General features: G+C 34.7%; 2 protein-coding genes and 1 long non-coding RNA gene across 4 annotated transcripts; 2 read left to right on the top strand and 1 right to left on the bottom strand.

The window, feature by feature from the left end:
- Positions 1-2,802, top strand: LOC123883764. 2 transcript variants are annotated; one of them, XM_045932656.1, is made up of 2 exons: positions 1-1,425; positions 1,977-2,802. In XM_045932656.1, exon 1 carries the CDS (start codon positions 238-240, stop codon positions 1,411-1,413), a length of 1,176 nt encoding a protein of 391 aa, XP_045788612.1. In that variant the 5' UTR covers positions 1-237; the 3' UTR covers positions 1,414-1,425; positions 1,977-2,802. The 2 variants fall into 2 exon arrangements, with proteins under 2 accessions (XP_045788612.1, XP_045788611.1); XM_045932655.1 differs by having other exon boundaries at positions 3-1,425; positions 2,497-2,802.
- A 6,920-nt stretch (positions 2,803-9,722) lies between these two features.
- LOC123886609 lies at positions 9,723-10,904 on the top strand. The gene has a single exon (XM_045935914.1). The coding sequence runs from the start codon at positions 9,723-9,725 to the stop codon at positions 10,902-10,904; it is 1,182 nt and encodes a 393-aa protein (XP_045791870.1).
- A 5,891-nt stretch (positions 10,905-16,795) lies between these two features.
- Positions 16,796-18,959, bottom strand: LOC123883763. Its single transcript, XR_006800443.1, has 2 exons — positions 17,884-18,959; positions 16,796-17,009 (listed from the first exon to the last, which is right to left on the bottom strand). It is a non-coding gene; the product is annotated as an uncharacterized LOC123883763 (long non-coding RNA).
- Positions 18,960-25,483: the final 6,524 nt, after the last annotated feature.

Genomic DNA, 25,483 nt, shown 5'->3' with positions numbered 1-25,483 from the left:
CTACATTGTCCTAAAAGGAGTGACGCGTAATCCATATGATACATTCTCGTATGGACATAAATTAAGGTAATGAGTATCTACGGGAATGTATCATGCAGAGTACGCGTCACTCCACTTGAGAATCTCACCGTTGCACTGAACCAAGGTAACGACGACACTACACTATTCATCTTCATTCTTTTCAATATTTGATACTATTTCTCATCATTCATTTGTTTCCCCCTTCAATTCATCATAATGTTCAAGTTCAATTCATGGCGCCATAAAACCCTAATCTATTATCTCAAGGGATTAACATTACAATCCCCAAACCCTAACCCTTTTTTCCAACATTACCCATTACCATTTTCTCTGCATTTCTCCACCACTACTTCCGATGATTCAACCTCATTTGCAGCCTCCTACCTCATCAACAATCTTGGGTTTTCCACACAATCTGCTTCCAAACTCTGTTCCACTTACAATTTTACTTTCAAGACTGCCCAAAACCCTGATTCTGTTCTCCACGTCTTTAGAAACCATGGTTTCTCAGATTCCCAACTTCGCCATATGATTGCCAAGTTACCAGAACTACTTTCCTGCAACCCCTCCAAAAGGGTGTTGCCAAAGTTTCAATTTTTTCTCTCCAAAGGTGCATCTAAGTCTGACATTGTTAACCTTATCAGTCAGAACCCTAGAATCTTATCTCCAAGCCTGAACAATCATATAGTTCCAACCTATGAATTGGTTTATAGATTCTTGAAATCTCATAAGGAGACTATTGCTCGTGTAATTCTTAATTCAGCTTTTCATGGAGACTATCATGTCCCTTCTAACATCAAATTGCTTATTGAGAACGGAGTGTCTGAGTCAAACATTGCAAGATTGCTTCGGAGCTGGCCCCTGGCATTGCGGACACGATACAACATGGTGAAGTTGGTGGAGGAATTAAAGGATTTAGGGTTTAATCCTTCAAAAACAACTTTCTCAATAGCAGTGGTTGCCAAAACATATGCAAGCGAAACCCGGTGGAAAGAGAAAGTAGATGCTTTTAAGAAATGGGGTTGGTCTGATGAAGATGTTGTGAATGCATTTAAAAAGCAGCCTTACTGTATGTTAGTATCAATTGATAAAATTAATTTATTGATGAATTTTTGGGTCGAACAGTTGGGTTGGGATCCTCTTGTCCTCGCCAAAGGACCGTCACTTTTTTTGTTAAGCTTGGAAAAAAGGATCATTCCTAGGGCCCAAGTAGTGCAATTTCTGCTGAAGAAAGGTCTGCGAGAAAAGAATGCAAGCTTAACTTCTCCATTTATAGACAGCAATAAGTTGTTCCTTGATAGATATATCAAACGTTATAAGGAGGAGTCATCTTATCTATTAAAGCTTTATGAAGAAAAATTTACTCTTGAGGACAAAACTGAAATGTCATGAACAAATTTTCAGGTATTTTAGCCTTAATTTGTTATCCTGTTCCTTATTGGATCTGAATACTTTTTTTTGTACATACTGTTGTTGCACTTGCAGCTAGTTAAGCTAATTTGTTTCACTTCCTACTCGGATACATGGTTGTAGTTAGTCCAATAATATGCGACACAAAGTAAGCTATATTAGCCTATTAGGTTGCTGAATTCAGACTGATTTTAGGTTGCAACTGTAGTTACTTTTCAAATTCGAAAAAATGCAAATAATTGTGGACAAATTCACTTCTAATAATGGTGATGGTACGATTGTGTAGAGCTCCCAAAACTGTATTAAGGCTGTAATTATGGTTTACTGAGATAGAGTCAGGTATAAATATCATAGTTCATACTTCATAGGTATTATTATTTTGATTATGGCAAATAAGATTTTGAAATTATTTATACGACCGCGAAGCGACCAAATTAGTTGATTTGTTCTACTGATCTTTTGTATGTGCAGCCTTGCTATTCCAATTGACACTAAATTATTTTCATTGGTTGTAATTTTTTTTTTTTTTTGGCTTTCAAAACCAGTTTAATCTAGTTCGGGGGTCAGTTCTGACATCCAGTGGTTCCAGCCCCCTCCCGATCGCAGTTGCAGGGGTTCGAACCGTGGTCCTCTCTACCAAGTTCAGCTCAATCACCACTGAACCAACTAACGATTGGTCTGGTTGTAATGTTTTTGTTCATTGAAAAACTTATCATACATGCCGGAGAATATAGTTGCATTCATGTTTACGTATCTCTCTCCTTAATTTTGGTGCAAAAAGCATGATTTTAGGTTTTATGGAGAAAGTGGATTACTTCTTTCTGTTAGTTTATATCCAGTCTAAGTATATTATGGATCTCATACATAAGAATGTGAAAATAAAAAGGATATAGCTCTGTCTAAGGCGAGGAAACTTATTAGATTTCATGTACTTTCAAAATGTGTTATGTGTTCCCTGATTGAATGTAAATTGTTGGGTGACTTGTGTCCGTAAACCGCCAAAATTTAAAAAAAAAGCCTAAGAAGTTACATAGATTTGAACCACAATTTTCTTTGCTTCTGCAGCTTCTTTCTTTCACTATGCTCACACAAAGAACAAGGTTGGCGAGGAGCTACCAAGTTTGTCATATCCGACCAGAGGAAGTTGGTAACTAGAACCTTGGTCAAGATGAGGAGTGAGAAAAGTGTATTCTGAATTGCTTAGTTGGAAGAAATATTTAGAGGGTATGACTATGTATATGCAAGTTGGAATTTCGACAACTTCTTGAATTTCTCTTTAGGATGTTGTGGTAATAGAAATGACCCCCCTTCCTGATTTTCCTCTTACAATTCTTTTTTTTTCTATAAAGAATAGACTAATTTGAAACTGTATGGGCTATGTTTGTTTTCATTACATGAAATAGAATAGATGAGGCAGCCGTGCGGTAACACCGTGAATCTGAGACAGCCATTCCGTGACACCGTGAATCTGACACTTTCCGATCGGTGAACCCTCCATTTATGAAAGCACTTATCTAAGTCCATATTCTTTAAGAAGTTGGGTTTATAGCATTGTTTGTTTCCTAGGCTCATGACTTGGATTGATCTTAAATTTGGAAAACCACTTGTGTTACTTCATTTTCCTTAATCAATCATATTATGGGCACTTGTTCTAGTAGACTCACATTTCAGTGTGGAAAAGTGGGGAATTTCGAGTTCGAATTCAGGCCCCGAGAAATAATCTATTTGAAAGCTACCAAGTGAACTATATTTACGATATTTACAGGACAATTCATTTAGTCTATCATTTGACAAAGTAAACATGTTGAGAAAACAGAGAAAACTTTAGAAAATCTTCAAGATAGTAAAAATCACAAGGGTTCATATTTGATAAAAGATGGTGAAAATAGTACAATGGTAGCTCTTATATAGAGCAATTTAGGGGTTAACTAACTAACCACCTAATAACAAACTCTAACAAACTAATATAAACTCTAACTAACTAATGGAAGATACTAGCTAATCACCACTATTCTTAACAGTGTTGTTAGGACTTCTTATGAGTAAGTTTTCGGTCCAATCTGGCAATTACTCGAATTGGTCGGTTCATTGCAGTTTTTAAAACATTGAGCAAAAATGGTTGACAAATTCCGGTTTATTCACCTTTGGGATAAGGCAAATATCCGTGAAATTCACTACTTCAATTGCATTTGGATTTCTCCACATACTCACATAATACTCATGAAATCACAAACTTCCTGCAACAATATTCCAGCCACCTTGATAACAAAAATAGCTTCTTCAATTTCGCTGCAGTTCGGTGATTCCTTCATTCTAGCAACATCCTCACTACTAATGCTTGGTAATTGGAAATGTGAACTCAGTTTCCCCCCAACTGTTGCCACAACCATGATCCTCAACAAGCTCATTATCAAGTTATTTTCCTCATTGATTGAATTTGCAACCCTTCTATCCACTCCCTACTTTCATTTCTAAGCAATATGATCTTTGTTGGCACGCCTCTGTTTCAATCAATGTTCTAATATGCGAGTGTGACCATTAAATATCGGCGCCATTAACTTACAAGAATTGATGTTATTCAACAAAACATTTCCTCAACAATATCGATACTCTACTTTTTCTTTATTCTTAGTATTAACCCTTAGGTTCTCAGAGAAAGGACCTCGATAATATAAAGTTCGACCGCAAAGTAAGTATAGTCTAACTAAAAATTGGTCTTATAAAAAATTGAATTTCAATTCTTCCGAGTAATTCCTCCTAGAGGGAGCTCAACACTACTAATGCTCCACATTTTTTCTCAGTTTGAGATGTAATGTCATAAAATTCATCTGCCAAAAGCAACCTTCCCCTAAAATATGACTAATGTCATTCAATTTCATCCACAACTCTTTTCAAAATTGTTCCCTTGAACTACTATTCAAAGAAATTTGAACATGTGTGTAGGAATTAAAAATCAATTATCTTCACATTAACAATATTAACAACTGCACTATTTACTCTTCTATACGCCAGAACAATCCCTCGTGCATATTCTCAAGTTGAATAACGCATCTCACCAAAACCTAGAAGCTTAATCGAACTTATAAGTTTCGAGAGTGAACTTTAGTTTTCATGATCATCATTTCTTATTAATTTAATGGTGAGATTTAACGATCCAAATGAACATTGCATAAGATTTAGAAATCAATCGTTAGATAGTTCAGTTATGATTGATGTTGAACTTGGTAAGGAGGACCACAGTTCGATCTCCCCGCAACTGTGAGCGATAAAGGGCCGAAAGTGAAAGCCAATAAATATTTAGAATTGACTATGTAGTACTACCTCCGGTGCTTATAAGACAAGTTTTGTTTTCTAGATTCATGAAATCATTGATGTATTTGGTCTAAAAAATGGATCAGATACACTAATCATTCGATGTATCTAAAATGCAAAAGTTTTCTTATATAAGGGACTGAAGGGAGTAATTAGTAAAACCATTTTCTTATATTTTTTTTCTTATGATTAAAAGTAGGGACAAAAATTTTGATAAAAAAAATTTCGAGATCAAAATGTGTGAAAAAATCTTTAGAGACTAAAAAAAATTCTGAAAAATTATATAGTCCATTTACTTATATATTTAAAAAAACATATCTCCTCGTCACAACACAACCGCGAACCACTAATGCGTCACAAGATCAGACCTCTGACATTGTTAACCTTGTCAGTAAGAACCCCTTTATCCTGTCTCCAAGCTTGGAGAATCATATAGTCCCAACCTATGAATTGCTGTATAGATTCATGCAATCAGATAAGGAAACTATTGATTGTGTAATTGGCAATCCAACTTTATTTTGTGACCGTCATGTGAAACGTAACATCACAATGCTGATTGAGACTGGAGTAGCTGACACAAACATTGCATGATTGCTTCGGGACCGTAGTCGGATATTCAAGTCCAGTGGCATGCTGAAGTTGGTGGAGGAATTGAAGGATTTGGGGTTTAATCCTTCAAAAACAAGTTTTGGTGTTGCATTTAAAAGCCAAAACAACGGTCGCCGGAACCTTGTGGAAAGAAAAAGTTGATGCCTTTAAGAAGTGGGGTTGGTCTGATGAAGATGCTCTTGAAGTGTTTAAAAAGAGACCTCATTGTATGTTAACATCCATTGACAAGATAAATTTAGTTATGTGTTTTTGGGTCAACCAGTGTGGTTGGGATGCTATGGATATTGCTAGAACACCAGATATTTTGACGTTAAGTTTGGAAAAAAGGATCATTCCGAGGGCTGCAGTTGTGCAATTTCTTCTAAATAAAGGTTTGATTGGTAAGAATGCAAGCTTAACGCGTCCATTTGTAGTGCCCGAGACGTTGTTTCTTGATATGCTTAAAAAACGTTTTATGAACGAGTCCTCTTATTTATTAAATTTGTATGAGGAAAAACTCAATCATGCATAGACCACGGACAAGACATGCATGTCATGATTAGATTTTTAGGTCTTTTAGGATTTTTAGCTTTGTGCACTACAGCTGTCTGTGTGCGCAATATTCTGGTTTATACGATTCTGCATAATTATGTTTCTGCTGCACTTGGTTACAGTGTTGTGGTTTGCTGCTGTTTTGTTGTTCTATTTGTACTTTTTATAAAAATATAGAATTCAGCAACTAAATTGTTAGCAAATCACTTTGAAATTGTTATGTTATAATTATCAGATTAATTGGTACAGTCAGCTAATAATTGAGAATCAATGAGATATGCCAAGGCCAACTTGTGCCTATCATGAGTTTAAGGTTTTGCTTCTAATGCTGCTGATCAGACAGAACCTCATCCTCCAACCCTTCTTAAAAGCTTAATTTAAATTTCACCTTGCTTTTGACAATGATGTTATTTAAAGTTCAGTTTGAAATTTGTACCCAAAAAAAAGTTCAATGTGATATTTTTTTTGGGTATTAACCCTCAGGTTCCCGGTGAAGGGAGCCCGTAATCCAGAGTTCAATCACAAGATAAGTAAAGTCTGATCAGGAATTATTTCCACTAATAATTATATTCACAATTTGTCCTAAAGAGAACTCATTAACCACCTGAACCTAATGTCTTGAATTTATGAACCGAAAAATTAACTCATTATTGAAGTTCAACAATTTATTGAATCTCTCTACGCCATCTAAGAAGGTCAAAAATATTAGTTGAGGAGTTTGCCATTTAGGACATACTACTCCGTCCCAAAATATAAGCAAAAGGAGGTCAACAAAAGTGAAAGTATCTGGACTAAACTTTAAACCAAATTCATCAACTTTCATTACCAATTTTTGCTTATATTTTGGGACGGAGGGAGTATTCATTTGTAGCATATTTTTAAAATTTACAAGCGGATTAGAAAAAACTAATTAAACCGAAGATTAAAACCAATTCAAATTATAAAAAAAAAAAAAAAAAATCTTTTTGGTTTGGTTCAAAAATTGAATCAAACCGATGAAAATTGATCTAATTTGGTTTGTTTCTTGGTTTTCATTTTTAACAACCGATGAACTGAACAAATATATTATGTATAATAATCTTTTAGTATTATGTAGCTTATTCATGGCCTAGACCCACCGGCGGCGTGCACACATGTGCAAGGTGTGTGACGGCATTAGGCCTCAAAAATTTTAAGGCCTCAGTTTAAAATTTTGAGGTTCTATAATATTACTTATATATTATTTATACTTATAAAATATCATATGTATATTAATAGATTAATTTTCAGGCCATAAACTAATAGTTATATATTGTTAAAGTTCATATAATATCATATGAGTATCAATAGATTAGTTATCTATACTCGGAAATATAGTTTTAGTCCATTTTAATCTTTCCATAAAATTTAAACTAAAATTAGGAGGTTCCTTTTTGACGTTATATACAAAGATAATTATTTTGTATTTTTTATCCCATTTGATTTGATGCAATTAGTTTAATATTGATAATCTATATGTTTACAAGAATAAAAATAATTTTTTTATATTATACGCAATTTAAATCGATAGTTTTTTTTATAAAAAAAATAAATTTTTTTATATAAAGAAGCCACTTTTATATTTTAAACAGGGTCTCCTAAAACCCGGAGATGCCCTGCCTAGACCATCATGCAAAGTAAACCACAATTCAAACTAAAGGGCAAACATGAAACACATTCAATTGTTTTGGACAAGTCCAGGATGAATGTATTGATGATGAATTACTATCATTCTAAATATCTTAAATGAATTTATTTAATTTTTAATTGTTAGAAAAATAGAGAATAAAAACAAAAGATAGTTTGAAAAAAATATATAATACACGGAAGGAAAATGATATATAGTAGGGGTGATCGTATCCGAACCAATCCAAAAGTAAAACCGCAAATCGAACCAAACCAAACCGAAAACCGCAAAAACCGCATTTGGTTTGGATGTATTTGGATGGCTTTCTTACTGAACCGCAAACCGCAAAACCGCAAACCGCAAAAACCGCGGATAACCGCAAAAACCGCATTAAGTTACTATTATATATTTATATTCCAATATCGTAAAAGAAAATATATTTATATTCCAATATACATGCCCAATTACCAAGTCAGTCGACCAAATTAATCGAACTTCAAGTTGTTTTTATTTTTTGTACTGAAATTTTATTTTGGTGTTGTAATGTTATTTTAAATAAACAAATTTTATCGGTACCGTGATGTTATTTTGAAAATTCAATTTTATTATATATTTAAAATTGTAAGTTACTATAATGTTATTTTGGATAAATAATTTTTGTTGGTACTACAATGTTATTTTGGAACTTCAATTTTTTATTTTTTTTTATGCTTAAAATTGTTCTGTACAATCGTTATGTTTTAAACCGCACCAACCGAACTGATCCAAACCGCATTGGTTTGGTTTGGTTTGGATGACTTTTTAAAAATCAACCGAACCAAACCGAACCGCATGCATTTTTATCTCGCGGTTAGGATGACTTTTATGCTCAAAACCGAACCAAACCGCACCGCGATCACCCCTAATATATAGAATTCGTATGATGATAATTTATTGTTTAATAAAAGAAACATTTTAAATCGTTTAATTGAACAGAACTAAACCAGTTTTTTTTTTTTTTTTTTTACAGTTAGAACTAAACTTGTTAAGAATTGAATCTACGACCAAAATCATTACCACTTGAATCGGTGATCGAATAAATAAAAATTTAATCAATTTAGATAGTTTTTTTATCATTAAAAACCGGTAGAAACCGAAGTACCGAACAAGAACCTCGCCAATCAAGTGTATGGAACACGCAAAGAGGAGTGGCGATCTATATTCATGGTGACCTGTTGGAATCTCTGGACGTGGAGGAACAAATCTATTTTTGAGGAAGACTTTCATCGGCCTACTGATCCTATTCGGGTCATTCTTGATTTGGTTCAAGCTATTGATAGGGGCGGACATCTTCACCTAATAAGAGGGTCGAGACGTATTGACACTATCTACATTGGCTGGAAGAGACCACAAGGAGGTTGGGTTAAACTTAATTGTGATGGAGCCTATAAGGAGTCCTTGGATCTTGCAGGATGTGGGGGCCTTATTCGAGACTGCGACGGTCAATGGCGAACAGGTTATACTCGAAAGATCGGAACATGTGATGCTCTTCATGCTGAGATGTGGGGAATGTATGAGGGGTTAAAGATAGCTAGACGCCAAGGTTTTTCACATATAATTGTGGAAAGTGACTCTAAATTGCTAGTGGACATGGTTACAAATAATTGCCAGATTAATGGTGCTACTCCCGTTCTGATTCGTCGAATCCGAGATCTTATTAATCTTTCTTGGCATGTTCAGGTTAACCATACCTTGCGAGAAGGCAACAGATGTGCTGATTGGTTAGCTTCATATAGTCTAACAAATGATTCATTTTTTCCCATTGTTTTAGAGGCCCCACCGAGGGAGCTGCAGAGTATCTTGTTTGATGACATTTCAGGGGCTTGCATGCCTAGAAATATTCGTCTAATTTCGTAGTTTTTTTTTTTTTTTTTTTTCTTTATTTGGGCTTGTTGCCCTCTTTATGTACCAAAAAAAAAAAAAAAAAAAAAAAAAAAAGAAACCGAAGTACCGAACAATTTGCACACCAATCTTTTGAACCGAGAGACATCATCGCCGCTACACCTATGCATCACATCGGAAATTGCACTTCCGTCGCACCGCCGCCGTGATTCGCCGTCCACCACCGACATGAATAGATTGAAGGTAACAAAAATAGTTTTATTCTTCTCTTTCACATTTCGATTTTGAAACCATTTTCGCTATTGCTTTCAATATGTTCAAATTCAATTCATGGCGCCACAAAACCCTAATCTATTATTATCTCAAGGGATTAACATTACAATCCCCAAACCCTAACCCTCTTTTCCACCGTTACCCATCGCAATTTTCTCTTCGTTACTGCACAAACACTTCCGATTCAACCCCATTTCCTGTCTCCTACCTCATCCGCAATTTTGAATTCTCACCACAATTTGCTTCCAAACTCTGCTCCACTTACAACGTTTGTTTCAAAACTTCCCAAAACCCTGATTTAGTTCTCAACTTCTTTAGAAACTATGGTTTCTCAGATTCCCAATTACGTGATATCATTCAAAAGTCACCAGAGCTACTTTCCTGCAATCCCTCCAAAAGGGTCTTGCCAAAGTTTCAATTTTTACTCTCCAAAGGTGCTTCAACCTCTGATATTGTTAATCTGGTCAGTAAAAATCCCAAAATCTTGTCTCCAAGCTTGAAGAATTTTATAATCCCAACCTATGAATTTCTTTATGGATTCATGCAATCAGACAAGAAAACTATTGATTGTGTAATTGGCAATCCAATTTTACTTTGTGAGCATCGTATGTCACGCAACATCACAATGCTGGTTGAGAATGGAGTGGCCAACTCAAACATTGCAAGATTGCTTCGGATCCGGAGTCGGGTATTCCTGTCACGTGACTTGCTGAAGTTTGTGGATGAATTAAAGTTTTTGGGGTTTAATCCTTCGAAAGTAATTTTTTCCATAGCATTGAGTGCTAAAGCAACTTTATCCAAAACCAGGTGGAAAGCGAAAGTTGATGCCTTGAAGAAGTGGGGTTGGTCTGATGAAGATGCTCTTGAAGCATTTAGAAAGAAACCTTATTGTATGTTAACATCCATTGACAAAATAAATTTAGTGATGAGCTTTTGGGTCAATCAGATGGGTTGGGATGCTATGGCCATTGCCAAAGCACCATATATTTTGTCACTAAGTTTGGAAAAAAGGATCATTCCGAGGGCTGCAGTTGTGCAATTTCTTCTCAAAAAAGGTTTGACTCATAAGAATGGAAGCTTAACGCATCCATTTGTACTGCCCGAGAAGTTGTTTCGTGATATGCTTAAAAAACGTTTTAAGAACGAGTCCTCTTATTTATTAACTTTGTATGAGGAAAAACTCAATCATGCATATACTGCGGACAAGACATGCATGTCGTGATTAGATATTTAGGTCTTTTAGACTTAATATGTTATTCTTGTTCCATATTGTCTTTGAAATTTGTTTAGCTTTTCTTACTTTGACATATGTTGGTTTTGTTTTGATTGGCATTTCTTCAAAATCCTATTGTTTATCAGTCTTAACCTCAACTAGTTTGCCTGTACTACATGTATAAGTTGAATTTTCATGCATTTTTGAGCATGCAATACTTCTTTCTGTAATGTCATTTCTCCTTCCATGATTGTTTAGTCCAATAGTCTATTGCATATATTCACCGATACCTGAATATGTTGTTGGATTTAAAGTGGTTATAGTTTTAGTTGTAAATATGATTTCTTTGAAGCTGCAAATAATTATGGACAATACAACCATAATTACGGTAGCTGGGAAATGGTAGCCGTGAAATTTCGAAGACATGTCATGTAATACATCAATATTGAAGCTGCAGTTATGTTTGTTGATTTGTGGACTACAAGTCTACAACTATTTTAAATCCTTAGCAGTTAGTAGTATTATTTTCTTTAGTCTATTAATAATGTCAAAGTATTTTCTTTTTCGATTTTCTCTTATGGTGTGATGTATTTTGTCTTCTTTAACAACTTTTTGATATTGAAATGTGACTTGGCCATGTATAACCTGATAGAGCAATTTCTGGATGCGTGTAACCGGAATTTAATCTCTGGACATGTTACTAATTTTTGGCCTTTAGTACTATTAAGTAGTAAATTCTGCATGTTCTGTTTCTGCATAAGCACATTATGCATGTTGTGTTTCTGGATGTCTGCGATTCTGATTTGTTCGCTACAGCTGTGTGCGCAATATTCTGGTTTGTACGATTCTGCATAATTACGTTTCTGTTGCATTGCTTTTGCTGTACTGTTACGAACTCAGGCTTGTAATTTTTCATGCCAAGTCTACTGTGTTGTGGTTTGCCGCAGTTTGGTTGCTCCATTTGTGCTTTTTAATTGGTTTGTTAGAAATTAGAATCAAGTACCAACTACAACAACCTATCCATAATACAAGGAAAATTAGATTAAATCTGTTTTGTTTTTTTTAAGCAAAAGGAGAGTAGAGGAAACCCTCTACCCTATCCCAAATAGATTAAACATAAAATAAAAGATAGTAGAACAAATGGGGGACATCAACCTGACCCAGTTAACCACATAAAAATGTAGTAATTAAAGATATTACAATTAATTCCGACTACAAGTGGTTTTAGAACCAACCCTAATGGGTAAAAACCACAACAAACACAGACACATCGAGCACTTTCCAGCGAACCCGTGTACGGGTGCGAAACCAAATAGCAAAAAAATGATGTGTGAGCATTAGTTGAGGTATGAAACGACGAATGAACTAACTGTCAACATGGATAAATTCACGTACCAGAATCCCCTATGACAAAACACAACAGGCATAAACGACCCTTTCGAGCCAAAAATCAGACCACTGCAAACTGTTGGAACTGAACCAAACAGAACACAAACCACCGTCGTGCCGGAGGTGGAGGATGTGAACTAATTCTGAACCAAAGAATACAAACCCAGATGACCCGAGCCAAGCCTGGTCGAAAATGGTTCATACTCCGCGTTACAGATCTGGAAACGGGTGGTGCAGATGGCCAACTGCAATACTTAGTTAAGAACCATATTGAACTAACTGCAATACTTAGTTAAAGGGGGTCATCACTAGCTTGGAGTCATCAAGGGTTGAAAGGTTTCCTTCTGATGATGTCGAACAAGCAGAATCCCCTTAGACCATCTTCAATGGTGTAGTACCTATTAGGTACTCATGATATTTATTAGGTACTACCATTGGAGCAAAACACCTTTGAGTACCTATTAGGTACCACTTCTCATATAAGAACCCTCTCTCTCCTCTTGGACCCACCTTACTTTAGATTAAAATATTCTTTTTATGAGACTCACACATTTTTAAATTAATGTGAAATTATTGATGGACTCATTTAGAATTTTTTTAAGAAGTGTTAGACCATCTCCAATGGTAGTACTTATATTTTTAAGTACTAGTACCTAATAGGTACTCCCATTGGAGCAAAAATAAAATTGTACCTAATAGGTACTAGTTCTATAATAAGACATAGTACCTAAATAATTTTTGTGGGACCCATTTAAAATGATGTTGAGTTATTGGATAGATGTGCTACTAGTGGGACCAATTTAGAACTTTTGAAGAGGTTTTGGGTTGGAGGAATTTAGTACTTATTATGTATTATTATTAAAAAAAGGCATAATTAGTTAAATGGTCCCTTAAAGACATTTTAGGTTTCACAATGGTCCCTTAAAGAAAAAAAGGTCCAGATTGGTCCCTTAAAGACATCTCTGTTAGCCAAATAGGTCCTTTCTGTTAAATTTTAACCTCAAATGTATAAGGTAGACTAACACTGTAAATGGTCCACCATAGACCTCATTAAATCTTTTAATTATAATCGTTTGATCTTTTTCTTAAAATCTACACCTTTGAATCTTACATATGTATGATATCTAATAATGAACCACCAACACATAATTTTTTTTCTTCATCTTCTTCCCCATTCTCCTTCTTCATCTCTATCACCATCTTCAATATTCATGATGCTCATAAGAAACCCAGATTTTTTTTTTCAAAACCCATAAAATAAAAAAAAACTTCTTTCATTACTTCCCTCTTTCTTCTTACACGCCCCTTCTTTCACTTTATTCTTCCAACAACATGTTCCTCTTTAAACTCACCCTCACCACCACCATTTTTCTCATTTTTTGGGTTTAAAATTGAAGATCTAAAACCCAAATTTAACCCAGATCTAAAATTCACCCACTTTACTCTTTTGGAAAGAAAGAGTGTAAAGGTTTGAGAGATCCAAAATCAGTTTGGTGTTGTTGAAATTCAATACTTTCAGTTGCAAATCATCTCATATTCTCAATCCCTTGAAAGATTGTCTCAGGAATTTGCAAGTAACATATTAAATGAACATATCAGAACAAGAATCTATATTAATAGACATATGAAAATGAAAGTATTGAAATTTGAGTTGCTCTATGTGCTAGTGGAAGCTGCATGATTTTGGGTTTTTTTTTTAGAGTTGGAAGAAGGTGTAGCGGTAAAAGAAGGGGTAGGGATGAATTGTTCCCTTTGCTGTTTTGTGTTTTATTTTTAATTTTTTTTAAAAGTGAGACATGTGTCGTAATATGAGTGGTTAGATTAATCTGACGGATCAAAACAGTTGAAAGGTAGGATGCACTTCTTGAAAAAAGTAGAGGATCTCTTCTATTTGTCACATGTCCGTAAGTTAACGGTTTTTGCAAAAAAACTAACGGAAGGGACCAAACAGGAACTTATTTTATCTTTAAGGGACCAAATAGAAACTTATTTTCTTTAAGGGATCATTGTGAAACCTAAAATATCTTTAAGGGACCATTTAACTAATTAAGCCTTAAAAAAATTATAAATGAGTGATGTGTATATGTGGGGCTCACTTAAGTACTCAAAAATGAGTAGTTCCATTGTGAATGCTCTTAGGTTGGAGGAGTTGAGTACCTATTAGGTACTATTATTAAAAAATAATAAATAAGTGATGTGTCCACGTGGGACCTAATTAAGTACTCAAAATTAGAGTTCTCCATTGTTGATGCTCTTATTGAATCATATTTTTTTCATCAAAATCGTTTATTTTTTTTATAAAAAAAAAACAAAAATTAAATTATAAGGAGTATAAGGTGGTACCCACTCAATCCTTACAATTCATAAAAATACCATTATATGTATTGTATAGTAATAGATCATTACACAAATTAGAAAATTCACGAAGATCTATGTTGCCCGAGTGTAAGTACCGTACCGGTATCCGGTATGGGTACCGGTACTAGGTACGTCATTTTTTGAAAAATTAAGGTACGGGTATGTCCTTATAATTTTTTTAAAATATAATTATATATATTAAATAATAGAATTATATCATTAAAACAAATAATTAAACATAAAAATATCACATCACACTTTAAAAGTAAGGGTCTTGTTAACATGTGCATATATGACATATGATAAGTTATCTTAATATAGAAATTTAACATTTAATGATACAAGACATTTAATGCTTGAAAAGTTAAAATGCACTATGCACAAACTCTAAAGCATAATTTCTATTTTCACTACCTTAACATGTGTCATATATGCACAATTTAACATTCTCCTAAAAATAATTTAAATTGTTCGAAATATCAAAATATGAAATTAAAAAGCAATTAGCTCAAAAAGAGTTAATGATTTCCCTCTTCATCATCACTAAAAAGAGCGACCTCAAGTTAGATTCACCGCGAGAAAAACTAGCAATTTCAAGAATATCAACTATATATTAAATAAATTTCAGTCTTCTCTACGAATATCCCACATTTTTGTTGCACTTTCATTATAAGTATTACTATTTCTCTTTCTCGAGAGAAGACGAAGATTGCTATGAATAAAAACTAGATAGTTGATACTTTTGTTATTGTTTTTTAGTAGTAGTTACTACTTTTATATTATAAACAAATAAAAAACTTAAATCTTCCTATAAAAAATACTAATAAAAGAAAAAAAGGAGAAGAAAAAAAATTGTGTTTTTTTTGGATTGGTGTACCACGCGCGTATCACAGGTGTACCACACGCGCACCCATTGCAAAAAAAAAAACTAGGTACGGCGTCGGTGCGTACCGGGAGAGTACTATAAGCGTACCGGTACCCGGTACCGGTACTCTGTCCAAAATGGAGTACCCATGCAACATAAAAGAAGACACAATAGCATTTCTCCAAGACAAATTCTTATCTACCCATTTCAAGATAATGGGTTACTCAACCCACTCGACTTGTCATACATTGAATATCATAAGTGTTTAGAATGTCATTAAGTTGTTCATTTTTAAATATTTGCATATTAACCCCAAATACATTAATTGTAAGCTATAATTTCCAGAAAAATAGATCAATGTTATGCTTTAAACAGATAATTATTCCGATCCACTAGCACACATACCTGGGAATCAAAATGCATACTATATGCTTCAAAGTTCAATCCATTCATCTTATTATTCACCAAAAAGTGATGCCGAGAAATTAAGTATAAATTGAATTTGTCTACATATCATCACTTGCCTCTTCGTATTATTTTTAGTTCTTTATTATAATAGCATCTTCAATGGTAGGACCTATTAGGTACTTATATAGGTACTTATTAGGTATTATCATTGGAGCAAAACTAATTAAGTAGTTAATAGGTACTGCTTCTCAAATAGGCACTCTCTCTCTCCTCATTATAATATATTTTTATGGGACATACTTATAAAATGTAGTATTATTGATGAGATATATAGTTATTAGTGGGACCGACTTAAAACTTTTTAAGAGATGCTGGGTTGGAGAGATTGAGTACACGTGAGACCCAGTTAAGTACTCAAATTTGGGGAGTTCCATTGTGGATGCTCTAATACGCCTCATATTGTTATATTTTTATTATTTTATAATTATGCCTCATTATTTAGACACTCCTTATAGTCCTTATTATAAACAATAAAATTAAATTAAATTCATTGAATTATATATCTATCTATTCTACAATATAGTCTAAATAGATTAGTTACTCACTCAATGAATCTAAAAGGTAATTTTTTTTCTACAATAAGAATTAGAGAGTATTTTGGGAGAGCCGACAATAGTAAAAGGGATTTTCATTTTAATATTGGCGGGTGTTCGTGGTTCAATATGGGTAGAGCTGGCAAGAAGCTTTGTTTGCTGGTTTGTGTTCCACCCTTGTAATTAAAATTAAATTCACTTTGAGTAGTTCATCTATGTGTGTTGTTTTGTTGGAAACCTGTAACACCCCAACTAAATTTATCTAGAATATTTAGTTGAGACATACATAATTGAAATCTAGATACATTAAAATTACATAATAACTTGTTTCATTTACAACGTATAAGTACAACGTAGTAAACTGATACATCACAGCGGAAAGGAATCTAAACAGAGTAATACAAAACAAGGAAGAAAACTAATGTTAATATCTCAAGATAATCCAAGCTAAGCCTCGATCATCAGCTTCCTTCTTACCCCTGTATTGATAAACCTGTTTATCTGGAAAAAATAAATAAAAGGGGGTGGGTTGAGACTCTAAGCCTCAGTGAGTTCCTACTACACCTAGGGTGTCAGTAGTCATATGGGAAACCTGGTTGTCAATTGATCATCTTATAAGCATTATCATATTCATTTATCATTACATAGCATATAATAAAGTGTATCACACAATAATTATCTAGGTTCATTTTTATGTAGACAACCTGAGGTGAGTTAAGCTCATGAGGTCTACCTAGTCAGTCAAATTCCCTATCAAGGGCTAGGACACGACTCTTTGACTCATCTTGTCGTCATGTGGAATTCCCTCCAGGAACCCAACCAGATTATTCAACTCCTATATCAGGTAGTCTCTGGTATCAGTGGGATCATAACTTAAACATTTTATTCATAAACGTGGTCCAAAGCCCACTCAAACATTTCATACTTAAAATATAGCACAAGGCCAATAAATTAATTACATATGATCAACCGTCTTAAGTTATATAAACTTTCTAATTTCTTACAAGTCATATACTTCTTAGGTCACTACTTCATTGGGGCTCACTAGTCTTTCTAAATCTTAATCCCTATACTTTAAACGTCAGGAAAAGCTATTTATATTTCCCTTGTGTAACATATCAATCACACATAGTCATTAAAGTTAGGCATTCTAATCTTATATCTCATTGTACACCAATTTCTATACATGTTGAAGTGTTATTCTACTAATGGCATAATAATCAAGGGAAAGGGGTCTAACATTATTATGCACATTCAATATTCTCCAAAAGGAACCCACCTAAAACTATAGTATCTAAAACTATAGTCAGTAACTAAATCATAAATTAGCCAAACACTAAATACATTTGGTAGTGCTAAACCTAAAGGAACCCACCTGCTTAGTCTTGAAGATGCTAGCAAATTCATAGCCGTAAAACTCCATTTATTTCTTTAAGCCTCCACTTGTGTCCTTGATTTCTTTTATCCGAAATCTCTTCCTCAACGCCAGCTTCTGGCCTTCTTTTTATTCCAATACTCAGTCCAACACTTAATCAAGCCATTGGTCAAGAGTGGTTTAAGTCATTGACAGTTTCGGGACTTGGCGAAAAGGCAAAATTACAGCGGAAATACACTGAACCCGAAACCAGATTTCTGCACAATTGCAGCAACAGTACCCTAACTCCCATCTCGTCTACAGACCTCAATATTAAGCTAAAATCTACGAAGTGGGTACTCAAATAGAAGGGAATTGCGTTAGTTTTCCATAGCTACAAGTGGAATTTAAATCAGAATTACAGAGAAGGAGCAGTTACTGTTTTAGTGAAGACATGTCCAAAACACAAATTTTATCAAACTTCATCCAATTCACACTCTCAACCAACAATGATTCTCAAAGGCTTCCGGCTTATTCTCTCAAACACACCCACAGTTTGCAATTGCTACCACATCAGAATTTGTACAAGAATTTCATAGATTTGGAATTTCACTAACCCACTTGGTTGTAATTTCAGTTCCAATCTTGAAGCTTTCCTTCAAGCTCATAGCTCAATTTCCGTTCCTCCTTGAAGCTTGTTCTTCAAATTCGGATTCTAGACAACATCTTGAATTATTAGGATCTAGAAGCTTAAGGTTGAGGAATTTATCCATATGCAAGAAAGGAAGAAAGAATTTATGAAGATTGAGGGAGATGAAGGGTTGGTTCGGTTGAGAAAAGAAACAGAGGTTCCAAAATTTGCTTTTGTTTTCTCATGGGTTCTTTAATGGTGGTTTGAAATATCACACATGCAAGAACTAAATTTGAAGAATTGAGGATTGGGTTCTAAGGGTTTAATTTTTGGACAGAGTAAAGAATTGGGGGGAGAGAAATTGTAATTGTTGTTTAATGTTCTATATAGATGATTTGAGAAGGAAAAATCATACATGCAAGCCACAACCTTCTGACCAAGAAATTTTGGAGTTTGAAGCTTGGAGTGGAAGGGTTTGCTAAAAAAAATGTTTCTTCTCTTTCCAATTTCACTTAAATAACCCAAAGCCCAATTCACCTCTTTGTCCCTTATTTTTCCAATTACTCATTTACCCCTTCATTTGTACTAGTTCATAAGTGTGTCATTCTCTTTACTATAAATTCTCCAATAAATCCTTAAACTTCATGTATTAAATCTTCTAATTAGAACCTCTAATTATACTAGTATTTTTTTTTAATTAGATTCGGGTTGTTACAAAACCACCCACGATCTAGATTCATCAGGACCTTCCTCGGCCTCATAATGTTCGAAAGGGCTAGGTGCATGGATACGTCGTGTTGGCAGTAGTGTCGTTCGGCGCACTAAGGGTTCGATGGTTATTTTGGCGATTCTCGTGTCTGTGGTGCTCAGTTCCTTTGATCGACCATCCCTCGATCTGGCTTTCGAATGGTTATGGATTGCTTTGGATTCAACAAATTTGTTTCGCCAAAGTTTGATATTTCAAAACATGTATCATTGATTGATTCAGACTGCATTGCTTGAAAAACAATCATAGTTTGCTGCTTGTTGTAGGGAGTAGTCGGGACGTTGACCGTTTCCGTGTTTACGGCTGGTTCATTCGCCTCGATTTTCTAGGACTTCTATTTTGTGTTTTAGGATTAACTAGAAGTTGGCATATTTTTTTCCTATGCGCTTTTGTGTGGACGTGTTTGGTTAGGTCTATGCCCCCAGTTTTTGTATAATATTGTATTTTATTTAATTTTTTTATTAATAATATGAGATATAGGTGGAGGACGGGGAAGGATAGTGTCCTTACTTTGATGCTTCGATGCTCTTAATTTATCAAAATATAATAATAATTATCAATTATATTTGAAACATATGAAATAGAAAAAGAAATTAAATTGAACTAATAAGTAGCATTAAAAAAATTAATAACCAACAATTTTTAAAAACTTAATCCAAAATTCAAATCGATCCAGCAATTTTGAAAAAATGACATCTAAACACATTCAAAAATATTTGATTTTTTGCAATTTTCAATATTTTTTATTTATCAATACGCCTTTTATCTGGACCGATTTACCATTACATTAAATACATGGTAAAACATTTTACACCTATAATATCACAATAATTCAGATCAGACAATTTTATGTCTCAGATAGTAATAGATATTCACAAAAATATATTTATTAATCTTTGTATTGTATTTAGAAATAAATCAAATATTACTTAATATTTAATTAATTTAAATTAATATAATTTGTTTAAGAATTATATTATCTTTAAATACATTAATCTCCTTTGTAAAAAATGAAGGTGTGAAAACACAAGAAGGAGGGGGGGGTTGAATTGTGTTTTAGCCAAGTTAAAACTTTTTCAAGGTTCTTAACTTAACTAAGTTAGCAGCGGATAAGTAACACAATAATAACAAGATAAAGAGAGAGAAAGCACACAAGCAATTTATACTGGTTCCTCTCACAAAACGAGAGTAGTCCAGTCCCCTTGCACTTCCAAGGGATTTCACTATAATCACACAAGATTACAAATGCTCAAGCACACAAGCAAGAGACTTCTTAACAATGCTCAAGCACACAAGCTTAAGACTTCACACTTAAGCACACAAGCTTAAGTTTCTTCAAGTACTAGAGATAATAAAGTAATTGAAAGAATACAACCGCTCTTAAGAGAACCTTAAAGAGCAAATACAATGAATACAAAGTATTTGGACTACGAGTGCAACAACACTAGTTCAGAGGTTCAGAGCTTGTATTCACGGTTCAGAGTTTGAGCGCAGTATGATCCTTAATGTAAATTCTTATTTAATACAATTGATCCTTCTAGTATATATACAACTAGAAAAGAGTCGTTGCATAAAGATGACCGTTGAAGTAGATAACCTTTTGTCTTCAAGCAGCTTGTCTTGATGCAGTTGGTTGTTTCTAAAACTGAGTAAGAGTTTCAGACACTATGACCATGTGCAGAGAAGACTTTCCTTATTCAGCTAACAAGTCTGATGACCCACGTTCTCAAGAGTGGACAGACAAAATGAGAGTAGCTGTTCTGATCAAGCTTGAAAGGTCCTTTTCTTCATTGGTAGAAGAGTTGACTTGCAAAAGAGAATCTTCACAGACTTCAAGAAGATCTTCAGAGGTTGATGAAGCTTTAGAAACTTAAGAAGTTCTGATGACTTCATCATCTGAAGGTTGTAACTTCTGAAGTTCAACATCTTCTGAGCGCTTGTAAACTTCTAAATACATATCTTCTGAGCTTCACTCAGAGCTTATCTGAAGCTAATATCTGCACACTTAAATTAAATTTTTAGTCCTTCCAATTATTTATTAATACTTTGTTATCATCAAAACCTTAATAGATTTAGGGGCAAACATTCTTAAATCAATTTTGTTCCAACAATCTCCCCCTTTTTGATGATGACAAACATAAGTATTAATTGACAATTGTTGTTAAATTAACTTATCATGTTTCTCTTAGGTTTATGAGGTTTGCAAGCTCCCCCTAAGATTGATACTCCATAAAGCCTAAGCTTTAAGTTTTATCCATGAAAATTTAATTTAGTATAATACTTAAGTATTTAAAGTAAAACAAATTTCATATCTTTCTTCAGAGCGAGAGGTTTGCAAGCTCTCCCCCTGAGTCTCACAAGGCTAAGTTAAAATTGCACTTTTAACTTATCCTTACTTATGAAATTTAATTTCAGTTTTAAATTACTTAATCTCCGCATTGAAATACGTAAAACAATTTAAAACTAACTTAATAACTTAACAAACAAAAGTGGTTTCAGCTTTTTGAAACTTATCAACTTTTCAATTAATGCAATGCGTAACTACTCCCCCTTTTGTCATTATCAAAAAGTAAAAAAAATTTAGATAACCAAGACAGTCAAAGAAGAAGAGTGGTTGTTACAAAAGTGAATTTATTTCAAGAACGAAAATCAACGCGCTAAAAAAGTTTATAAAAGGAGAACTGTGTTAACAAACATTCTTCACACCAAAAATATAAACAAAGATAAAAAGAAGAATTAAGAAGAATGAGAAGATTTAGTTCACGTATTGCAGAGGTGCGTAGAAAGAAAGAAGAAGAAGAACGCGAAAAAGATGAAAAAGATAAAGAAGACAACAAGAAACCACAAGATGCTGAAATTATAATCATCTCATCAGACTCTGAAGCTGAGGAGAATGAAGATGACGCTGACTACGTTGAGTTCTTGGCTGGCTATGTTCCAGAAGAAGAACAGGAAGAAGAAGAAGAGCAGAACCCAGAGCCTATAGAAATTTCATCAGAGGATGCTGAGGAGAAATCTGAGATTTCTTCTGAGTTTTATCCATCTGACTAGGATTAGGTCGTCTTTTTCTTTTTACCAATGTACTCAGCATTGTCAGATTATCAATAAAAAATTTTTAAATTCAGCTTGTGTTCTTATTTTCTTGTTTATCATAGAAAAAGAAAAAAAGTTAAACAATACACAAAAATAATAAACCACATAACTAAGTTAAAATTCAAAATAAGATTGTTCAGACGATAAATAACATTAAAAACATAAAGTGCATAGAATCCTAAGGTTTTTGGAGGAAGGCTAAGAGCTGGTCAAATTTATCGTTCAGAGAGCCCACGTTGGAAACCAGACCATCCACCTTAGATTCCAAATTTAGTTGAGCTGTCCTTTGCCTTTCCAAACCTTCTTGTTGTTCCCTCAGAGCTTCTTGAAGAATCTGCAGCTGATCTTCAACCAAAGGTGCCTTGCCTTTATCAGAGGAGGGTTCACCATCCTCTGGATAATCAATCATCAGAATATCAGCATCTGGAGCATCCTCTTGGTTCAGCTCAGGAATTTCTTCAGCAAGTCTTGCAGCAGCTTCAGCCAGACGTTCATTCTCAATCCTTTGATCCTCAAGACTCTTGAAAAGCTTGGAATCCACCCAGCACTCCTTAAAGGCAGACATACGCCTTGCAGTAGCAAAAATAGCAGCCAGCTTAGCACGCTCATTCTCTTCATGGCTATACACAGTCAATCTTTTCAAGCTAGCCCTTGCTAAGCCTTCCTTCATCAGATGCACCACTTCCAAATCTCGTTGTCCAATAACAGTCTTGATCTCATCACCCATTGCATCCAGAGCATTGCAGATTTTAGCCTTAATTAGTGACACCTCCATATCCACATCAGAGGGACACACCAAGAACCGGTCCTGAATGTGTGATAACCTAAGTAAATCATTATAAAGCTGATTGGAGAGGTTACCAAAAGGGTCAGAGGATGAGGGTGAGATATTGGGAATGGAAGAATGTTTTGGTGATTCATTAGCAGGGTTGTCAATGATAACAACATCTGCCTCTGAAGGTTTAGGGGCACAAGTGTGAATACGTTCAGGAGAAGCATGCTCAGCACTTGGATTAGGATTGGGTTCAGGAGTTGATTCAGAAGATGTGTGGTCAGATGTTGATTCAGGATATATGTGTTCAGATGATGGTTCAGGAGATTTTTGTTCAGAGGTTGGTTCAGGAGATTTGTCAGGAGAGGGTTGATTTGTGGGAGAGGCTTGTTCAGAGGTAGGATTATCTAGTTGGGGTTCAGATGATGGAATGTCAGGTGATTTGTGTGGTTGAGGTTGAGGTGATTTTGGTTTAGGAGGTGATGAAGATTTGTTGGTTTCATGAGTAAAAGGTTGATTATTTAGAGGGTCTGGGCTAAGATGTTTTTCAAGTTCAGATAGGGGGTTATTAGAAGTTGAAATGTTAGTAGATTTGGGAAGAATGGTTCTAAGAGGTTTGGTAAACCCTATTCCAATCTCAGCTTCAATAAAAATGTACTCAGGAGACTTACCTTTGGGATCAGGAACTTGTCTCTTACGAAGCTTGGCACCCATAGTCTCTTCATCAGATTCAGTTTCATCATCAGAATCAGTCTCATCTGATGAGCTATCCTCCTCAATAATGATTGGCTTTTTAGACGAAGCTTCAGCAGTCTTACTAGTAGCAGCTTCATGTTTCTTCTTAGTTCTCTGTTCAGCCATAGATTGCTCAACCTTAACCTTCTTCTGAGCAAGAAGATCTGGCTTAACTTGTTCATCCTGAGAATCAGCTTTCCTCTTAGGTTTCCTCTTAGGCTTATACATATTTACTGGAGCCTTTGGAACCATACTCCTATCAACATTATAACCTTCATCCTTAAGAACTTTCAGATAATCTTGAATGATGTGCTCAACATCCATTTCAGAGATTACTGGATATCCATCCACATACAGGCGATCTTCCAGACTAACTCTAAACTCTTGTTTAGGTTGAACCAGCTTGGTGTTGATTAAGTGCATCTTTGTTAAGAAGCTTGCATTCAGAACTTCTGGCGAGAGCTTCTGAGCCATAAGTTCTGGATAGAACTTCTTCAGATTCTGAACTATATGACCTTGGAAAAGAAGATCTGAAAGCAATCTAGGATAAACAATGGTTGTTTTCCTCTGAGACTTGCTTAAGAAGATGGCTTCACAGATCCTCTCAAAGAAGTATTTACCCAAGCTGACTTTCCTTTCAGTCAGAAGGAAGTATATCAGATAACGATGAGGCCATGAGATAGTATCAGTACCACCAACTCTTGGACTGATAGTTGATAGAATAATCTTGAATAGAACCCTGCACTCATCTGTCAGACCTTTAACCTTTCCCTTCAACTTCATATCAATGCACATCCTGTGCAGAAGTTCTTCTCTGAATCTTGTATCCTTCTCAAAATCATCAAGAACTAACCCAGAGTTGTCCAAACCCAACAAAGCATTGAAGTGAATTGGAGAGAAAGTGAGATTGATACCACAGATGTTAGACCTAATCTGTGTACCGGTGAACTTCAATAAACAGATCTCTTTCCTAGTTTTTCCTTTCAGACTAGGATCTCTTTCGATTGCGGCAAGTTCTTCTTGCTTAGCTTCATACTTTGAAAAGACTCTCGCTTTCATCCAGAATTTCTTCAAAAGTTCTGGATAGATAGGACCATTCAACATGTCGAAGTATTTGTTCCACCCTTGAGCAGAGAAATACGGCTTCACATCATACCCATTTTCCTTTAGACTTTCAAAGTCGACCATATTCTCAGATAGTAACGTCAGTTGAGATTCTGGGAATTCCATCTCATTCCCAACAATCTGAAGATGTCTGAACATGAACGGAGGGATCTTTGATGAAGATGAAGACGAAGAACCAGCCATGATGGAGTTTAGGTAAGGGTAGGAACTAATGAGAGAGAAAGAATATTTTTGTTGGAGGTTTAGAGAGAAAAGAATGTGTAGGTTGTGAAAGTGAAAAGTGTGCAAGTGTATTGTGTAAGTTTATTTAAAAGCGTACAGTTAACACAAAAATGGCAAATTTGGGAAGTTACGCTTATTGACAAATATTTGAATACTAAAAGTCATCATTAACCACCCACTACCTGACACACGTAGACCACGTGCAGAAGTTTACTCGGTAACTGCTATTTTAATGGACAACTGTTCAGCAGCGAATGCTAAACGTTTTCCACTTAAA

The sequence above is a fragment of the Trifolium pratense genome, linkage group LG5, assembly GCF_020283565.1.
Source record: "Trifolium pratense cultivar HEN17-A07 linkage group LG5, ARS_RC_1.1, whole genome shotgun sequence".
Classification (NCBI taxonomy): Eukaryota; Viridiplantae; Streptophyta; class Magnoliopsida; order Fabales; family Fabaceae; genus Trifolium; species Trifolium pratense.
The sequence above is the reverse complement of the archived record's forward strand: the minus strand, read 5'-3'. Positions and strand labels throughout refer to the sequence as shown.

Bases quoted from the DNA above. Each gene is read 5' to 3' on its own strand.
- LOC123883764 (XM_045932656.1), top strand. From the start codon at position 238: ATGTTCAAGTTCAATTCATGGCGCCATAAAACCCTAATCTATTATCTC.
- LOC123886609 (XM_045935914.1), top strand. From the start codon at position 9,723: ATGTTCAAATTCAATTCATGGCGCCACAAAACCCTAATCTATTATTAT.